Source organism: Heloderma suspectum, chromosome 4, assembly GCF_057233095.1.
Source record: "Heloderma suspectum isolate Gila_16-S chromosome 4, 16-S_ref, whole genome shotgun sequence".
Taxonomy (NCBI): domain Eukaryota; kingdom Metazoa; phylum Chordata; class Lepidosauria; order Squamata; family Helodermatidae; genus Heloderma; species Heloderma suspectum.
This window is the reverse complement of record NC_139461.1, coordinates 25,522,001-25,542,628: the sequence shown is the minus strand read 5'-3', so window position 1 is coordinate 25,542,628 and position 20,628 is coordinate 25,522,001. Positions and strand designations below refer to the sequence as shown.

General features: G+C 45.4%; 1 protein-coding gene across 1 annotated transcript in view; it reads right to left on the bottom strand.

Annotated features, from left to right (window-relative positions):
• HAS2 (hyaluronan synthase 2) overlaps positions 1–20,628 on the bottom strand; it is a 48,846-nt gene that overhangs the window by 17,932 nt on the left and 10,286 nt on the right. Inside the window, exon 2 of the mRNA XM_084847978.1 lies at positions 948–1,574. Within this exon, the coding sequence (XP_084704104.1) occupies positions 948–1,574 (627 nt within the window). The remainder of the gene's footprint in view (positions 1–947; positions 1,575–20,628) is intronic.

The following is a 20,628-nucleotide window of genomic DNA, read 5'->3' as shown; positions in this document are numbered from 1 at the left end:
CAATGGCATATGGCTGCTGCTGTCTGTGTCCATGCCAACTTAAAGCTAGGAGTGTACTGAGGTCCAGGCAGCTGTAGATTTCATTCACCAATTTGAGGGTGCTTCTCTGCCCATAATTCATTGCATATTGGAGTTAACAGAGCCTGTTGGGGTCCAAAACTGACCCAAGTTAGTCCGCAGCCTGCTTTAGAATCTCTAGTCCTGACTCCCCACCATGTACCTATTGCACTACTGGAATTACACCAAGGCTTAGGGAATGGGGAAGGATCATAGCTTGGTGGTAGAGCACCTGCTTTGCATGCAGAAGGTGCTGGGTTCAATCCCCAGCATCTCCAGGTAGGGCTGGGAAGGACCCCTGTCTGACACCCTGGAGAGCCTCTGCCACTTAATGTAGACAATACTGAGCAAGATGGACCAGTGGTCTGGCTCGGTATGCGGCAGCTTCCACTGAATTCCAAGCAGGACAAAGCCTGAACAGCAGGCTTTCGGCTTTCCCTGCCATTCCTGTTCCCCTGTAGAGTCATTCAGGGGGTAACTGGGGTCATAGCGAAGGCACAGCAGGAAGAATGTCATTGATGCACCAAAGTTACAGATTGCACCTACAGTGAATCTGGATTCTGCATTGGTATCTGAACTATGCATGGTTTGGAAACCCTCATTAATTAAATAAGAATAAGTACAGAGCTTAGTGGACAGTTCTGCCCTTCCCTATTTATGCTTTCCCTGCACCAGTGTGACACGTCATTGTGTACCATCTGACAGTCTTAACTATTTAAGGAGTTAAACCTTTTCAGCAGCCCTGCTGTTTTCAAACAGGGAGTGAAAGGGGCACTCTGTTTGCAGAGGGACTAAGATGGCCTATGCAGCATCCAGCACAAAATGTACAAGACCTTCTTTCTTTAGAGGCATGTTTTACTTGGCAGTGAAGGAAGGCTTTTAATACCTACCTGCACATAATCCACGCTTCTCCCCAGCGCTTTGAATGCTGTGTACATTACTTCTCTTTTCCCACCCCATTTTTGCATGATGCAGACACTTTTGTTGGACAGGACCAGTTGAGTGACGTGTTGTATGCTCTCTTTATGGGACTCTTCTGTCTCGTCGGGGCCTCTCTGGTGAAAGTTATTCCTCCAGACATATGTAGCAGATTTATCCCTGCCCATGATTTCACTAAAAATGTCCATCATGTAAACATCATCTTCAGAATTCCCATCGATGACCATAATCACCTTAATTCCTGGGTAGGTGAGCCTTTTCACTGAAAGTAAACATTTCCTTAAGTAGTTGGGGTCCTCTTGGTAGGCAGCAATGCAAAGGGCAACAGTTTTGTTCAGTTTGATTGGTGTTTCAAGAGATCTTTTCATTTTCCTGTGTTCGAGAAAGGCAAACAGGCTTTGGATGATGAGGTGTGATGCCAGAATAGCACCGTAGAGTCCAAATGAGAAATAATAGTTGTCCGTTTGGATAAACTGGTAGCCAACAATATAAGCAGCCGAGATTCCGAGCAAAAGGGACACTCCAAATAGTGTGGTTCCAAGTATCCTCAGGATACATATAAACCTCTCGCAATGCATCTGCAACAGATCAAGAAAGATCATTGTGACTTCCCCATTGCAGTTTTCCCAATAAAAGTAGACAGTTACAAGCTACAAGTTACAGCTTCCAAGTTTTGATAGAAGGAGAAAGGGTTAGAGGGCTGGAAAAACTGGGAGCAATCCAATAATGCATACAATTATTGCCAACATTCATTTACAAGCTGGTTACAGTTGTACCCAAATTATATAAAATGACAGCACTTCTCTATCTATCTTGGGTATTAGCAACAGGCCAAATGAATCATGTTTTGAGCTAGAAAAAGAATAGTTCCTTCATCAGGGAACTATACCTCAAAAGAAACTCCTAAAGAGGTTGTTCTCTCTTGAATCATGTTAGGGTTTGTCAATATGCTTCATTTTGCACTTACCACTTAGTCCTGTTTGATAACTGTCAATTAGATTCCACCCTCCTGCTGTGCTACAAATAATAGAGGCAAAAGCTGACAGATCAATCATCACTCAGTTGAGGGCTCAATGGTGAGACATAGAGTCACTCCACATGTTAGGCAGTGGAAAATATGTCTTTGCAACCATGTGTACATGTGGCAGAGAAACATAGCAAGTCCCAGATCCCTGCATGTGTACTTAAAATGATTTACAGATACCAGCAAAAAATACAAGCCAGCCCTAGTTTTTCCATCTGATGTGCTGTTCCCCTATAAGTGCCTGGGCTCCAAATTACCTGGGTTTATTTCTGGATCAGCACCACAGTGCCCTGCATTGCATTGTTTTCTCGGGTCAGCATAGCCTGGGTCACGTAGGGTACAATTGGTGGACAATTGAAAGCAGTTGCAGAGAAGACTCAAACAAGCAAACTAAAACTCTGGATGCCATTTTGCTTATCTCCTCTCTAAGACAGATGGGCATTAAAGTTCTTTTTACAAATGTATGTTATGTTGCACCAACCAAAATCCAAAATAGCCCTTCCCCCCCAAACCCATTAAAAAACAAAAGCTGACAATGCTGCCAAGTAATGTGTACACAATTTCCTGTTCCTGCAAACTGTGTTGTGTGATTGTCCATGAACATCTCCACAGCAATGATCCCACTGATGACCTTGAGGCAGGATTGCCTGCCTGGGGTATCTCAGAGACCCCCCAGTTAGGAGTTGAGTTAGCAGACTTTGAACCCGAGACTGGCAGCTTAAACATTTTGGGTGAGGATGGAGTCTAAATTGGCAGAGGGCACAGTTAAACTAAGCTATTCAGTGGTGCCACAGTGGATGGCTCCGATGTGAGGTGCAGGGTTGGCTTCCAGACATTTTGCTGCCTGAGGCAAATGACAAGATAACGCCTCCATCCATTCCAGATATGAAAGCCGACCAGACTGGCAGTTGAATCTTACTTCAACACTGGCAACTGGACAACGTCCTCCAGTACTCCTGAGGGCAGAAGACTAGCTTAGGGGGCCCAGGGCAGGCCATGTGGCATACACAGCTCAGTCCTCTGACACCTCGCTGCATCCCTACACCCCTCAGCTTCTGCGACCTGAGGCAGCTGCCTCACTCTGTCTAATGGTAGGGTGCTGCCCTTCTACTTTCCATTTCAACTTAGGGCAGTCAACAGACTGTACTTGGGGATATAACAACTCATGCTCAGACAACACATAGCAGCAGCTGACCTCTTTCTCTAAACCTGGGTCTGCCCTAATCATATATAGAGCAAGGAAGGGAGTTTGGGGAGGTCTTATTTTAGGTGAGCATTGCATCTTTCTCCTACCTGTGATTTACTTCCCTGTAAGTCTCTCCCCTGTGTCACTGTTCTCTCAGCATTGGAGAACAGATGTGAGCCCAAATGGGTACCTACACCACTTTCTATGTAATTGCAGCAGATGTGGGTTTAGACACACGAATCTGCTGCCATCATGTCGATCTTGGCCCTCAAATGAATGGGGATGGACGAATCCATCAGTTTTGTTTTCTCCTACATTTATTTTTTTAAAACTCAAGTTCTTTCCATCCCATTTATGAAGAAATCTGTGTATCTTTGTAAGTTTGGATCAAAAATGAACTGAACAAACTTATCACCCATTTTAACTGTCCATATTCAATAGGTAGAGCTGTTCCTAGCATGGAAAGAACCATGTTGCACATGCCTGCATGTAGCTGCTAAAGATGAGCAGTCCGACAGAAACAAACATGGCTGCAATATGCAGACATTCAAACTCAGACTTTTTAAGGGTTAAGAAGCACTCAAAGCCCTCTGCTTCGATGGACAAAATCGGTCAATTTTGCTTTCTCCCAGATTCACGTATTTTAAATATCAAGTTATTTCCATACTATTTTGGGGGCAGCGGGGGGCGGGGGCTTCTTATAAAAAACAAGCTGAATGAAACTCTCACCCATGAGTTTTGGATTGAGCGTAGAATCAAAAACTGCTGTCTCTGGGAACTTCCTCAGGTCCTGCAGTACCTAGCTCTGTTTCAGCTGCTTTTGATTGGCTCTGTTGTTGAGCTCTTGATCCAGAGCAGCTGAATCTCAGAATATCCATCACCACATGTGATAAAATTTGCCTTGTTTTTTTTACAGCCTTCCCGATGCTTATATAAGTTATAGAAGTGGCTTCCGCTGGGGTGAACTGATACAGCGTAGTGGTTGTGTGTGTGTGGAGTTCCCTAGTTCAAAGCTTACTGTAGCCATGAATTCACATGGTACTGCCATATAAACCACATGTTCTCAGCCTTGGCTTCCCTTTCCCCTGAACCACAACATGGGGAAAATAATACTGGCTTGCTTTGTAGGCCTGTGGGAAGGAATACTGAAATAATATATGTGATATGCTTTGAACAGTGATATTTTGAATTAATATTTTATATTGCTTTTATATTGTTTTAATATTGTATTATTTATGTATTTTAGTGTGAACTGCTTAGATATTTTATTATATTAAGTGATATAGAAATAATAATAAAATAATAATAATAATCAGTTGAAATGTGCCATGTTGATATTATATTACACGCCAGTATCAAAGTTCTGGCATTATGCTTTCATATATAACGTATGCATTATGCTTTTAATATATAAACTACCAAGAGTGACCCCATCTTTTTTTTCAAACGTGGCATAAGCAGGAATCCTGAAAATGCATGCATTTGTCACTGCTGAGAAGGAGCTGCACAATATCTTCCAGCTTCATGTCTGAACTTGCAAGATAAAGCTCGAAGTGCTAAGCGACTTCATCAGTTGTGTTATTCCATGTTGCTTAGACTATTATTAGCAAGTCATTAAAAAAGAAGTAGAGGTGACAGACTACATATAGTCTGAGTCCTTTCAGAACTTGAAATAGAATCTGGCAACTTTTGGCATTCTTAGCTTGCCTGTCTCCGGAATCTCCGCAGTGCTAAACTCCATGCTATGCATGATCTAACAAAAATGCAAGATCTAACAAGTGAATGAGATGCTAAGGCACCACAGCAATGAGCAGTGTGTGTCTTTCTCTCTGTGTCTATGTGTGTGTATGTGAAAAGTAAAAGCTTTTCAGGGATAGATCTGCAGCTCAGTCCTATTATGCATATTTACTCAGAAGTAAGCCCCCCGCTCCATGTTAAATGGGGCTTACTCCAAGGCAAGTGTGTGTAGGATGGTCTAAAGCAGTGAGCACACTCATTGGACCTTACTTTGGAGTAATATGCATATGTTAGCATAGCACACGGGGCAAATATTGTTAGATGTTCCAGGTAAGTGCTGTGCAATCTCAGAACAGGACCCCAGGATCCCTTGCAGTGTCAAAGAGGATTCTGGAGTTCAGCTCTCTTTGACTACATGTATTCATAAGCAATCAGAGTTTTATCATAGCATTCTTGCCAATGTTGCAAGGAATTTTGACGTGCACCTCTTGGATAGGGTGGCCATGTGTCATAATTTACAGAAAGCCATCCTCTATTTGAAGGCATCCTCTATTTGAAGGGCTGTCCAGTCCAGGTCCTGTTTAAAGATGAGGAACCATCAGAAGAGAGAGCAGACAGGGGTCTTGAAGCTGCCCATCAACAGTTAGCGCTTGTACAGCAGACTGAGATGACAGATGACCTGGTCACAGTCTTCTCTAGCATGGTGAGATGTATTGTATTTCTGTTTAAATTATCGTAATTATTTCTGAATTTGCATCTATACATACAAAGCATGTATAGTTACTCAAATCTGCATCCTTTCTTGTCCTTGTCCAAATGATGATGCAATGCCTCTTTTTTTGGACAGTTTCTAAGTGGCCACCCAACACTTCAAGATAGTATCTCAAGACAGCATCCTCACAGCAGTCCTACCTGTGCAGCACAATCCCATGCCTGTTTTCTCAGAGGTACGTCTGTCTAGTTTCAATGGGACTTACTTGCCAATATCAGAGTTCAGGATTGCAGCCTTAGTTCATCTCAGGATCGGTAATGGGACTTTTGCACTTGAGGCTATGCACACAATTGCGCAACCTTAAATGTATCCCTGATCAGAAGCCTCTGGTAGTGTAGCCAGGTTGATCTTCATTCTCTCTCTCTCTCCCCTCTCCCCCCCCCCCGCGCGCTTTCCTATTATTCATATTTTCCTTGTATTTATCAGTGTCTGCTTGTACACTGATAATATTCAGTGCACACCATCTGTTGGCCACATCTGATTTTGGAACTACACCCTCTGACATCATATATGTTTGAGGACCATCCCTTTCAAAGGCTGGGAAAAAGAGCTGCTACTTAACTATCACTATACAATGTGCATTAGCTGTTTACATTTCTCTGTCTGAAAACTTACAGCCTTCTGAGTGAGGATGGGAAGGGGGGAATACATCTTTTTTAGTTCAGAAAACAGCTGCCCAATCTTGCAGAAAAGCAATCATCCAGCAGATCCAAGGGACAAGAATTATAAAAGGGGGAGAGGTTTCAGAGATCACAAGAGTGGGGAGTTCTAAGAGGGGAGGTAAACTTTCATAAATACATGGCTTGAGAGAGAGTTTTTTGGGTTTTTTTAAAATCTGTAATGGAGAAAATCTTAAAAGATCTCTAAACCTATTTCTGGCAGGATCCCCAGAGTCACTCCCTAAATTTGTGGCCAACAGTTTGAGGTTTTAAGGCTGTTTCTTCAACATCCAGGTTTCTCACTTGGTTACTCAGTGCCAGATGTCAAGCAGCTGAACATGTGAACTGACTCCATCGTGCTTGAGCAGCGAAGTCTAACGCAAGTTCTATCTTTTGGTGTTATATATCTGCTGCAATGGTTCATTCACACAGCACAATCCATCCAGATAGTTCGGCAGGTTCAAGCAACTATTACCCATTGTACGTTGTTTGTTACTGCTCTTACTATCTTACTTGTTATTTCTTTAAAAACAGAAAAGTTATATTCCTAAAAAAATAAAAAATAAAGCATAGAAACAACAACAACTGAAGACTCACAGGGCAGTTTCCAACACTGCTGCTGCACTAGCAGGGATGATGGCTAGTGCAACCCAGGCAGCTAGCCGAAAGCACCTGTTCCAAAATGGGCCAAGCCATCGGAGCTCATGGAAGGGAGCCCCGCTGACTTGTCCCATTCAGGAAGCACTAGCTTCGGCTAGTTTCCTGGCTCACATTAACAAGCATTAGCTTCCTGTTGTGTGAGCAGTCATTCCTGCTAGCACAATGTGCATAGTGGTGGTGAATTGCCAACACTGGATACTGCCCATTATGACCATGTTTTAGAACCCAGTTCAAAGAGAACCTGATCCACAATTAAATGTGACGGGCAGCAGCAGAATCCAACCTGGGTCCTGCTGGTTCTGTGTAAAGGAATTGAGGGAGCAATTTAAACCACAGCATGGACAGTCTGGAGGGGCAGCTGAACCCCACCCATGCTTTCCCCACCCCAAACTGTTTGTGAGCATCATTTTCCCCTGTCTTGGCAAGAGTTACTTCTGGTCATGGAGTCCCACTTGGAAAAAAAGCAGCTAAAATGCTGTGGGGATGGGGGGAGGTAAATGTGGTCAGAGGGAGGGTCGTACCCCCCTATTGCTGGTTTACACTGTGTTTAAATAACCCCATACCCCACTGGTTTATGAGGATTTGGCAGCAGACCTGATTCTGCACATATGACCGTCACCATCATCACAGTTTGGCCGTAAGGGTTTTCTGTAACTCTAGAGAATTGTTATTCTGCAAACGTTTACATGAACTGCAAGAGAATATACTACTGACATTATTGCCACATTACTGAGAGTGATTGGTTGCATACTGTACATGAGAATCAGGGGGAAAGGTCACGGTGTCCTCAGACTTTATGATCTGATATTAGGCTTAGAGGAGCTGACTGATATTAACTCGGACAAGCAACGAAACACTAAAGGATGGTCATAGATCCCTACACAAAGAAGATTATAGGGCTTGGAAAAGACTGTGCTGTCTGAGGTCCTGGAAAGCTGTCTTCTTTGATGGGCAGAAGATCTGCAACCTATCACAATCAAAACCCATGTGCACATGAGCAAATAGGGTTGTGTGGTAAAGAGAATGTAATGACTGGACACTTATACTCCCTCGGCCATTTACACCATTGGGAAGGCACTTTGGGAAAGTGCTCCAGTCTCGGAAATCACCTGGATCAATACTCCTCTCTATGCCTTCCCTACAGTTAAGGATGGTCAGGAGGGTGATCTCACGGCCATCAATTTATTTACAGCCTGGAAAAACAGCAGTCTCTAGAGACACACTAAGGGCGGGGCCACACATACATGTCCATCACTTATTGGCTGCAACGTCGAGAGATGATGTACATGTGTGAATAACCCACTTAAGATCCAGCACTACAGGCATAAGAACGTAAGAAGAGCCCTGCTGGATTAGACCAAGGTCCATCTAGTCCAGCATTCTGTTCATGCAGTGGCCAACCAGCTGCCCATGGGAAACCCACAAGCAGGACATGAGTGCAACAGCACCCTCCCGCCCATGTTTCCCAGCAACTGGTGTACATAGGCATACTGCCTCTGATACTGGAGATAGCATATAGCCCTTAGGACTAGAAGCCATTGATAGCCTTATCCTCCTCCATGAATTTGTCTAATCCCCTTTTGTTGTTGTTCAGTCGTTCAGGCATGTCTGACTCTTCGTGACCCCATGGACCATAGCATGCCAGGCCTGCCTGTCCTGCACTCTCTCCCAGACCATGCTCAAGTCCATATTCATTGCATAGGTGATGCTATCTAGCCATCTCATCCTCTGCCGTCCCCTTCTCCTTTTGTGTGAACTAGCATGTGTGAACTAGCTCCCTATGGCAAAACAAAACTGAAGGGAATGAAGAGATTTGGGTAAGTCATGAGGATACCAGACTAATACTAGAAAAGGAGAACTCACGATGGTCTTAAGGAGCTATTGGAAAAGAAATGACGAGGATTGAGAATTAAGTTAAAGTAGGAAACAGAGGGAGCTTGAAGGATACAGGAGCACCATTTTGGGAGGGCAAGTGGAGGAAGTCTATCCCTTTCACAGCAGTGTTTCAGACCACATTTGATTATTCCTTAGAACATCCTTCTGCAACCTGGCGCCCACAAGATGTGTTGGACCTCAACTCCCAGCATCCCCAGCCAGCATGGCCAGTGGCAGTTGTAGTCCAATGGGAATTGTAGTCTAACACATCTGGAGGGCACTTTAGGACCACATCTCTCTCTCTCACTGACCAGCTCACTAGTTCTCCAAACCATTTACTGATATAAAATTCTGTAGTGTTATAAACAATTATAACAATCGCCATTATAAATGCCAGCCTCTGCTGGTCAAGAGGAGCTCTGCCAGTGTGGGAGCTTCTGCCATGGTAGAGGCCCCTGATGTGCCTGGGTGGGTGGACAGCTCCTGCTGGCAGTTTTTCCACCAATGCCCTGGAATGGGGTGATCCGTGGGTGGGGAGGAGCCAGCTTTGGACCTGCTGGCTCCAAAGATGCTCTGTTCCCTGTGGCTGCCAGTGGCTACACCAGCTGTAGGGAAATTGCCTCCCATTGGGGCCATTCAGAAACCCTTCACTCCACTGGGGAAATTCAGACCTGCCCTGGCCCTCTGCCATGGCTGGGAGGAGCTGGCAGCAGGGCTTTGGATGAGGTGGTGAATCTGCCTTGTTGCTTTCCCCCACCCCACGTAGGATTGCTGTTACCTGGGAGCAAATCCCATTGAACCCAGCAGGGCATTCTTCTTAGCAGCCAGAGATATAGGATTGCACTTAGTCACTCCTGCTTCCTCTTTTACGTTTGCAGGTATTTATGTCTTTTATTTGTACCCCACCTTTCTACCAAGAAAATGGCACTCAAAGAAGCTTACAGTCATAGAAACGACATTTAAAAATAAATAGAAACAAAACAATAAAACAAATACATTAAAAATGCAATTAAAAATACAGCAACTGAATAAAGACAGCCTACAACCCAGCAGATCAGCTTACATGCCAAAGACCTGCTTGAATAAAAATATATTTGCATGCCGGCAGAAGGAGAGCAGAAAGGGAGCCGACGTAGTTTCCCTTGGCAGGGAGTTCCACAGTCTGGGAGCAGCCACCAAGAGAGCCTCTCTCATGTCCCCACCAAACATGTCTCTGAAAAGGGTGGCACTGAAAAAAGGGCCTCTCCTGAAGATCTTAAATCTGGGGCAGGGTCATATGGAAATGCACAGTCTCTGGTCCCAAGTTGATAAGGGCTTTATGGGTCATAAACAGAACTTTCGGGTTCATCGCACGGAGCTTTTATTATTTTATCCTGCTATTATTGAGATGGCTCTGTCACAGAAGTTTGCGGGCTCTTAAGATGACACCGTTACCCTCCAGGGTGTCTCCCACCATTTTCCCCAGCCTATCCCATATTTTCCCCAAATGCAAAAAATGTAGTATTTTTTTCCAGCCCATGGAACAGGAGCATCATGACCTCCACGTGAAATTCTTCCGTAGCGGAAGAAACTGCTTTGCCTGCCTGCTGTGGGCATTTGTTTTCGTGGTTGCTGGGGGAATGGTCAGATGAAGAAGGCATTGAGGATGGGAGTGGGATTGCAGGGAAGGAGACCCGAACAGATTTGACAGGCACAAGGGCAAGAATTGCCTGCTGATTGCATCTCCTGCCTCTGCATTTCTCAGTTGGAGGGAGAAGAGGGTAAAATGCCTCCCTGCAATGAAGGGAGATGCATCTGATCCCCCAGCCCACCAGGCTCAGAAGCAACATCCTCTGTTGTTTCAGAGTACCCTATTCAATAGGGCGTACTCCCAAGTAAGTGTGCTGATGGTTGCAGACTTACAGGGCAATCTTATGTCTACTCAGAAGTAAGTCCCACTGAGTTCAATGCAGCTTACGCCCACATAAGTGTGCCCAGGATTGCAGACTTATACCGTGGTATTATCTCTACTCAGAAGTAAGTCAGAGGTTTCCTGGGGGCTGCGAGAAAACTGTACAGCAGAAGTTGAGCTATGAAAATGCCCCCCCCCTTTGCACACATGCCAGGGAGGGAGAAAGGCACTCCCTCAGTTCAAGCCATGTGGCTGCCCGGCTGCTGTGTAAAGAAGCCCTTCCTAATCCCACAAAGAAACCGAAAGCAAGAAGCTCCGGAAAGGATGTGGGTTTTTGCGGGGGGTTTGCTTAGAAATGCCCTTTGAATTGTGCCTGTCTTTTGGTGCTTCTGGGGTGACATCCAAAGCAGAAACCCACATATCTTCTCCCACACTGGGATTTCATGCTCCAAATAAGAATCCCGTTTACACATCACCCCAGCGTGTGATGTGCTTTGGATAGATGCTAAACAAGAAGCACCCAAAACCAACCAACAAAAACAGCACCACCCTTTCCGAACCTTTCCTTAAGTTTAGCCCTTAGAATCATAGAATAGTAGGGTTGGAAGGGGCCTATAAGGCCATCGAGTCCATCCCCCCCCCCATGCAGGAATCCAAGTCAAAGCATCCCTGACAGATGGCTGTCCAGCCTCATCTTGAATGCCTCCAGTGTGGGAGAGCCCACCACCTCCGTAGGCAATTGGTTCCATTGTCGTATTGCTCTAACAGTCAGGATGTTTTTCCTGATGTTCAGCCGGAATCTGGCTTCCTGTCACTTGAGCCCATTATTCCCTGTCCTGCACTCTGGGATGACTGAGAAGAGGTCCTGGCCTTCCTCTCTATGGCAACCTTTCAAGTACTTGAAGAGTGCTATCATATCTCCCCTCAGTCTTCTCTTCTCAAGGCTAAACATGCCCAGTTCTTTCTGTCTCTCCTCACAGGGCTTTGTTTGCAGTCCCCTGATCATCTTCGTTGCCCTCCTCTGAACCCTCTCCAGCTTGTCTGCATCCTTCTTAAAGTGCGGCACCCAGAACTGGACACAGTACTCAAGATGAGGCCTAACCAGTGCTGAGTGGAGGGAAACTAGTACTTCACATGATTTGGAAGCTGTACCTCTATGAATGCAGCCCTTGTTGCTTTAGTTTTAGCTGCTGAGCTATTAGCAGGGAACTGATTTATTTAATCTCACAAAGCATATTGATGGCACTACAAGTAAGAGCAATAAAGAAGAAGGGGGTGACCAAAATCTGAGTGAGTTAAAGGGGTACTAGTGTGAGCCAAGTGGACATGTGAAAAAAGCCTTCAGTGTAGCTGATTAAGACCATAGACTCAAATGAATCAAACCAACCTGACAGATTTTGGCTGCCTTGAACTCAGGGGGAGCTTTGCTCCTTATTACAACAGAGCACAATCTGTGGGAATTTTTTTTCCAGTAGAATTTTCGTCAAGCACTCAAATGTTGGGACTTGATATGTGAAGTACTCAAAGCCTATAGACTTTGCAACAATGTGATAATTAGGACATTCCTATTGCTTGTGGCTGCCATGTAGTAACCATCCTGTAGGAATTACTAAATCCAGTTCAAATGCTTTCTGTATTACGCTGCAAGGAAAATAACAATGGCATATGTAATTCATTTATACCAAAACATTTTTGAAAGCACCCTCGTGTTCATGCGTTTGATTTCTCTCTAACTAACCAAATGTAGGATGTTCATATGAACATTGGAATTGACTTGCAGAGCATGCCCGTAACTGCCTTGAAACCAACGTCAGCCTGCAAGCAACACTCCAATTTAAATCCATCACCACATCTCAGTTTCACCCTAACTTTTGAGTGAGAGGTACTCCTAAGAGTAGGGTGGCCCTTTGTGAATTGCCAAAAGGAGGCAATGCATCACCAAAAAAAGAGGACAAAGGAGGAGAGTGGTTTGCTTAAAATTTACATATGCTCATTTATATGTATAGATGCAAATTTAGAAATAATTATTATAATTTAAATAGAAACACAGTATATCTCACCATGGTGTGGAAGATTGTGACCAGGTGACCTGTGTGCCTGCCTGTTCAATCAGCTGTTCAGGTGCTAACTGGTGATGGGGAACAGTTCTTAGGGTTATTTATCTTTAAACTGGAATTGGACAGAATCACAGGGATGTGGGGCGAGGGACTTAAAGCCTCTCCCACAGCAATCCTGACTCTCCCCCCCACACCAACCCCAGTGAAAAATATCCCAACATATTTTAGCTTAAAGCTCTTACTGGCAGTAACTGAACCTTAGGAGAGGCATTTCAACCTTTTAGAATAGGGGGAAAGCTGCACAAAAGCTGGAAAACCACCAAACAATTAGTGGGTTGGAGAAGGAGTGTAGGGCCAGGGGAGGAATGTGTCTGATTGAGATCCCAGGAGATTGCTGGACCTCATGTTCCTTCACCCCAGCATAGAAGGAAGAACAGAAAGTACATGTCCCCGCAACTTCTCACTCCCCCATAATGTAACATCCAAAGCCAATCTCAGATGTGTTACATTTATAATATATGCAATAATTCAAACACATCAGCAGCCATGCTAAACAATATTTATTAAGTACTTTCCAAATTTTCATTTCATTTCATTTCTATACCACTCAATAGCCAAAGCTCTCTGGGCGGTTCACAAAAATTAAAAACACAAAGTGCAGTATAAAACTATATAAAATATTGGTTCTGCTGTTAAGATTCATGTGTCAAGTTGCCTAAGCTACAGTCCTGAACACTGCTGAAATCCTACCAAAGGCGAGGAGGTTCAAGCAACCTAACTGTGTGTAAGGTCGTAGCCGTATCTAAAAAGTGAGACTTGATAGGTGATGTTGTAAGTGGACATTTGGCATTTGCTATCTGACATCCGGAATTCAATAGTTAACAATCAGTGCCAGATCGCTGCTGCTGCTGCTACTTGGCATTGTTCCAGCCACCAATCTGTTTGTTACTAATTTGATAAGCCTGAGAAGGGAAAGGAGCGATGGCCGGAACAGTTCCAAAGAGCAAGGAAATCCCACTTGTGGTCAAAAACAGCCACAAACAGGGAATTCCTTCACTAGTTGAGCAACAGGGTATGCCTTCCAGCAAACTGGTATGCTAAGGTTTCTGTGCTGATTCTGGTTTAAATGATGACTTTCAGTCATGGGTCATATGTGTGTGGGTTTGGGGTTTAAGTCAGGGGTGGGCAACTTGTGGCCCTCCAGATGTTGGGCTGCAACTCTTGTTATGCTACTACATTGGCAAGGGCTGATGGGAGTTGCAGTCCAGCAACATCTGGAAGGGCCCTGGTTTAAGTTTAGGTTTGTTTTGGCTTTGTATCCAACTTCAGAAGGGCTTCAAAAGTGATTTCAGAAAGCAACATCAAGGGGATGATGGGGGGATGATAGTGAAGCACCTCCTGATTAGGTTCAGGCTGTTGCACTTGCAGAAAGGAATTCCCAAAACACTTAGACTGAAACCACCCTATTGATTTCATAGACTCACAGAACAAGAAGGGACTATAACATCCCACCCAAAGATAGGGGTATCCATGTAAAGTGGACAGCCTGTGGTTCTCCAGATGCTTTGGCCTACAACTCCCATCATCCCACACCATTAGCTATGCTGTCTAGGGCTGATGGGAATTATAGGATAAAACATCTGGAGGGCACCAGTTGCCCACCACTGATATAAATGAACATGCTTTCAAGACCAGTCCCAATCTAAACAGTCACATCATCTCCTGAAACATCCCTGCACATGATCTCTGTTCCCCAGTCTCTACCATTTGCTTCTTCATGTCCGCCCAAACTTCTCCTTTCCTCCGGCATGAATCCTCCCATTCTCCCCGATGCTGCCTCTTATTCTTGGAACACCTTCCCCAGACTCTTACATGGTGAAGCTACTCTGACTTCCTTCAGGTCCCTATCCAAAGCAGATATCTCCCATGAGGCCTTGGGCTTAACCTTAGTCTTCATTCCGTACTACAGAAACTAACCTATTAGAAACTAACCTATCTACAAAACTAAGCCTATTAGCCCTGACACGACATTTTCTCCTTGTCTCCTCCTCTCTTGGTTATCTTACTCCATGAAGTGCAATGTGCATCAGTCCTGCTAAATTGTTATGGCAATCTGGCCATGCAATAAAATATTGCAGTATGGAGTGCTCCTGTGCAGGATTCCAGCCACCCAGCGAGCCACCCATGACTCTTCTAGGTTCTAAAGGAAGCAAAAGCCAAGTGTAGACAAACGTGTACCCTGGATTTTAGTAAAGCTGATTTTAATGAACTCAGAACAATGATAAGTAAGGTCCAATGGCAAGCGACACTAACGAGAAAAGGAGTCCAAGATCGGGGGGAGCTTTTAAAAAAGGAAATTCTAAAGGCACAATTACAAACTATGCCAACAAGAAAAAAAGGCGGAAGACAACAGAAGAAGCCAATGTGGCTTCACAAAAAGATTAGAGATGACCTGAAAATTAAAAAAGACACATATAGGAAGTGGAAGGAAGGCCAAGCAACAAAGAGTACAGGCAGGTAGCACAGAATTGCAGGGATGGCATCAGGAAGGCTAAAGCTGAGAATGAGCTGACGTTAGTGAGGGATGCTAAAAGCAACAAGAAGGCTTTCTTCAGATATGTGCATAGTAAAAGACAGAGGAAAGAAATGGTGGTTCAGCTATTAAATAAGGATAGCAAAATGGTAATAGATGACAAGGAGAAGGCAGAAGTGCTCAATTCCTACTTTGGTTCAGTCTTCTTCCAAAAGAGGGTCTATGAGTCCCCTGGAAAAGGCAAAGTACAGGCTGAAGGAGAAGGATTGCAGCTTGAGATAGATAGGCATATGGTCAAGGAACCCCTAATTAATTTGAATGAGTTCAAATCTCCAGGGCCAGATGAACTGCACCCTAGAGCAATAAAGGAACTGGTAGAAGAACTCTCGGAACCACTGTCTATAATCTTTGAGAAATCATGCAGGACGGGTGAAGTGCCAGATGACTGGAGGAGGGCTAATGTCCCTATCTTCAAAAAGGGCAAAAAGGAGGAACCTGGGAACTACAGACCAGTCAGTCTGACATCAATCCCTGGGAAAATTCTGGAGAAGATTATAAAACAATCCATCTGTAAGCACCTTGAAAACAATGCAGTGATTACTCAAACCCAACATGGATTTGTCAAGAACAAATCCTGCCAGATGAATCTGATCTCATTTTGATCAGGTCACCTCCCTTGTGGACTGTGGGAATGCTGTGGACATAATATACCTCAACTTCAGCAAAGCTTTTGACAAAGTGCCCCATGATATCCCGATGAGCAAACTAGCTCAAAGTGGGCTAGATGAAACAACGATCCAGTGGATCCACAGTTGGCTATAGAATCGGACTCAAAGAGACGATCAATGGGAGAGGTAACAAGCGGGGTATCGCAAGGCTCAGTTCTGGGCCCAGTGCTCTTCAACATTTTTATTAATGACTTGGAGGAGGAGGTGCAGGGAATGCTGATCAAATTTGCAGATGACACAAAATTGGGCAGGATAGCTAATACCCTGGAAGACTGAAACAGAATTCAAAGTGATCTGGATAGGCTGGAGTGCTGGGCAAAAAACAACAGAATGACATTTAATAGGGATAAATGCCAAGTTCTGCACCTAGGAAAAAGAAACAAAGTGTACAGTTAGAAGATGGGTGATACTTGCTTCAAAAATACTACAAGGGAGAAGGATCTTGGAATTGTTGTAGATCACAAGCTGAATATGAGCGAACAATGTGATGTGGCTGCAAAAAAGGCAAATGCTATTTTGGGCTGCATTAATAGAAGCATAGCTTCCAAATCCCAGGAAGTTCTAGCTCCCCTCTACTCAGCAGTGGTTAGGCCTCATGTGGAGTACTGTGTCCAGTTCTGGGTGCCATACTTTAGGAAGAATGCAGACAAACTGGAGAGGGTTCAGAGGAGGGCAATGAAAATGATCAGGGGCCTGGAAACAGTCCTATGAGGAGAGATGAAAAGAACTGGGCATGTTTATCCTTGAGAAGAGGAGTGAGGGGAGATACAATAGCGCTCTTCAAGGACCTGAAAGGTTGTCAAAGGCCAGGATCTCTTCTCGATCATGTCAGAGTGCAGGACACAGAATAATGGGCTCAAGTTACAGGAAGCCAGATTCCGGCTGAACATAGGGAAAACATCCTGACTGTCAGAGCAATACTACAATGGAACCAATTCCCTAGGGAGGTGGTGGGCTCTCCCACACTGGAGGCATTCAAGATGAAGCTGGCCAGCCACCTGTCAGGGATGCTCTGACTTGGATTCCGGCGTTGAGCAGGGGGTTGGACCTGATGGTCTTAGAGGCCCCTTCCAGCCCTACTATTCTATGATTCTTTCCAAGGTACTCCACTACATTCCTGCCTCCCCTCATTTTCCTTTCCTCCCCAACAGTGAGTCAGCATCCTATGTCCAATGAGCATGCTCAGTCCTCATAGACCTGCTTTGGGGTGTTGCCTTCCCCACTTAGGTTCCCCCCCTTTTGGGGGGGGGTAAGTCTACAAATCTTGGGCTTATTCTATGCCAGCTGATACCTTCCTCTTGTGCATGAATGATGCTGTTGTGGCTATGTAGGGATCAACACCCAGAGAATGGAGGATATGGCTATCAATGGCTGCTCATCAATGGCTCAAGATATATAGCTCTTCAATGGCTCCAGACATATAAGACTCACTCTGGCCTGCTTGCACTGGCTGCCTGTATGTAGGAATGTTAGAGAATTCCGCCAAGGATCCCAGGGGGGGCAAATTCCAGTGAATTTGGCCCCCCCGGAATCCATGGTGGAATGGAGCCCCTCCACCCCGCGAAAGCCCCACGAAACGGAGCCTACTTGGCTGTGGCTCTGGCTGTGGCTTCGGCTCCGGCGGCGGCTCCTGCTGCTGCCGGGCTGGTGCGGATGCAAATGGCGTCCGGAGTAGGGGATGCTATTTGCATCCCTATGGTAGCCCGCGATAGGCTATGTAAATATTTATGTAGCCTATGACAGCTAATGCAGGGACACAAATTGCATTCCCTACGCCATTTGTGTTCCCATTTTAGCCTTCATAGGCTACGTAAATATTTACGTAGCCTATCACGGGCTACCATAGGGACGCAAATGGCGTCCCCTACTCAGGACGCCATTTGCGTCCACACCAGCCCAGCAGCGGCTGGAGGCCCCACTGCGGGTTGGCCCGGCCGGCAGCTCTGCGGCCTGGCCACAGAGCAGAGCCAGCCGGCCAGGATTCCGGGGGGAGGAACAGATCGACTCCCCCCTCATTGAGGATTTTGGGGGGAGGGATGGGGCATCTCCCCCCCACCGCAGATGTCCCTGGACAAAACCAGGTAACTGTGTTTCATACATCCCTACGAGGCTGTATGTTTCCAAGCCTGATTCAAAGTGCTGGTTTTAACCTATAAAGCCTTACATGGCTTGGGACCACAATACCTGGTGGAGCGCCTCTCTCGACATGAACCTACCCGTACACTACACTCAACATCTAAGGTCCTCCTCTGGCTGCCTACTCTGGGGGAAGTTCAGAAGACAGAACAAGGGAGAGGGCCTTCTCGGTGGTGGCCCCCCAATTATGCAGTTATCTCCCCGATGAGGCCCACCTGGTGCCAACATTTTTATCTTCTTTAACTCCAGGTTAAGACATTTCTCTTCTCCCAGGAGTTTTGAGCATATGATAAGTTTTAATTGATCCTGGATTGTCTTATGATTATGGTTATTTGCTTGATATTGCTTGATTGAAGTTGGTTTTAGGCATGGCGGAGAATTCCGCCACGGATCTTGGTGAGGCCAAATGCCAGTGCATTCGGCCCCCCAAAATCCATGGTGAAAAGAAGCCCGCCACCCCCCAACCCCGCGAAATGGGCCCGGAACAGAGCCTACCTTTGTCAGCCGTTCCAGTGCTCCTCGAATGGCGGCTGTGTATGCAGCCTCCATTTGTGTCTTTCGAATGGCCGTGATAGGCTACGTAAATACTTACATAGCCCATCACGGCTAACACAGGGACACCACTTGCATCCCTGCAGAGGCTGTGATAGGCTATGTAAATATTTATGTAGCCTATCATGGCAAAAAAAAAGGGAACGCAAACGGCGGCGGCTATGGCGGCCGCCATTTGCGTTCCCTTTTTCACTGTGATAAGCTACGTAAATATTTACGTAGCCTATCACAGCCTGCACAGAGATGCAAATGGTGTCCCTGTGTTAAAAAGGGAAGGCAAATGGTGGCCACTGTAGCCGCCGCCATTTGCGTTCCCTTTTTTTTTTCCATGATAGGCTACGTAAATATTTACGTAGCCTAGCACGGGTAAAGCGGGAACGCAAATGGCGTAGGGGACGCCATTTGCATCCTTGCTTTAGCCGTGATAGGCTATGTAAATATTTACGTAGCCTATCACGGGCTTGCGTAGGGACGCAAATGGCGTCCCCTACGCAGGACACCATTTGTGTCCACGCCAGCTGGGCAGCGGCTGGAGGCCCTGCTGCGGGTTGGCCCATCCGGCGGCACCACGGCCTGGCTGCAGAGTGGAGCCGGCCGGGCATGATTCCGGGGGGGAGAGGAACAGATCGCCTCCCCCCCCCCCGTTGAGGATTCTGGGGGGAGGAATGGATCGCCTCCCCCCACCTGCGGAACCTGGCGGAGCCAGGTAAGCAGGGTTTCGTACACCCCTAGTTGGTTTAGATGTACGTTCTCTTGTGTATATTGTCTGTTTGAGTGTTTTTTATGCAAATGGCTTTTAATCTCTGTATACTGTATTTTTAATGTTTTTAATCTTTGTAAACTGCTCAGAGAGCTTTGGCTATTGGGCAGTATAGGAATGCAAATGTGTGTGTGTATATATATACACGTCCAGTGTCAGGGGCAGTATCCCTCTGAATACTGGTTGCTAGGGAACACCAGCAGGGAGGTGCTCTTGCACTCATGTAGTGCTTGTGGGCTTCCCACAGGAATCTTGTTGGCCACTATGGGAACAGAGTACTGGACTAGGCAGGCCTTTGGTTTAATCCAGCAGGGCTCTTCTTGTGTTCTTAATGAGTTTGCTATTACTATATAGGACTAGTGCACAGGAATTTTACCCTTCCTGTAACACAATCTGCTCACTTTGCCACTGGAAACAGATCTGATGTCAGTTGATCTGCTTCAAAGAACAATGCAGTGAATTTCAGAGGAAGGGTATCTATGTTCACACTTACTATATTTGCACTCATACTGAACATGCACCCATGTAGATTAAACATTAGCTGATTGCTTGCTATAAAGTGCCATCCCCATTTCTGAGAAACTGGCTGAGACTTATTTTGGCGGCCAAATAAGTACATCCATCTTTGAAGTACAAATGATTCCCAGTGTTCATTCATTATGAACATAAAATAGCTGTCAGCATTCCTCCCCTTCCAGTTTAACAGCCAATGGAGGGGGAACTTAACAGTTATGTTACATCTGTATGGCTTTAATGCTGCAACACAGTTGCCTTCGTCTCCTACTCATTTATCACTTCCAGATTTTACATGCCATTGATCTTCGCTGCAGGGTTCAGACAGAGCCGATGTCAGGTCTATGTTTAAAGTGCAAATTAAAGAACAGGAGAGCCCAGCCTTCAATAATGGCAAAAAATCAGGCCATTATAAACATGAAACCAGCTGTATGTTCTCATGTCATAGGATAGGCCCAATATGGGGTCTCTGAAGAGCATTGGATTAAAGGATGAGGGGCCCTATTCTGAACTCTCCCCTCCTCCCCCATTTCTCTTGCTAATATACCC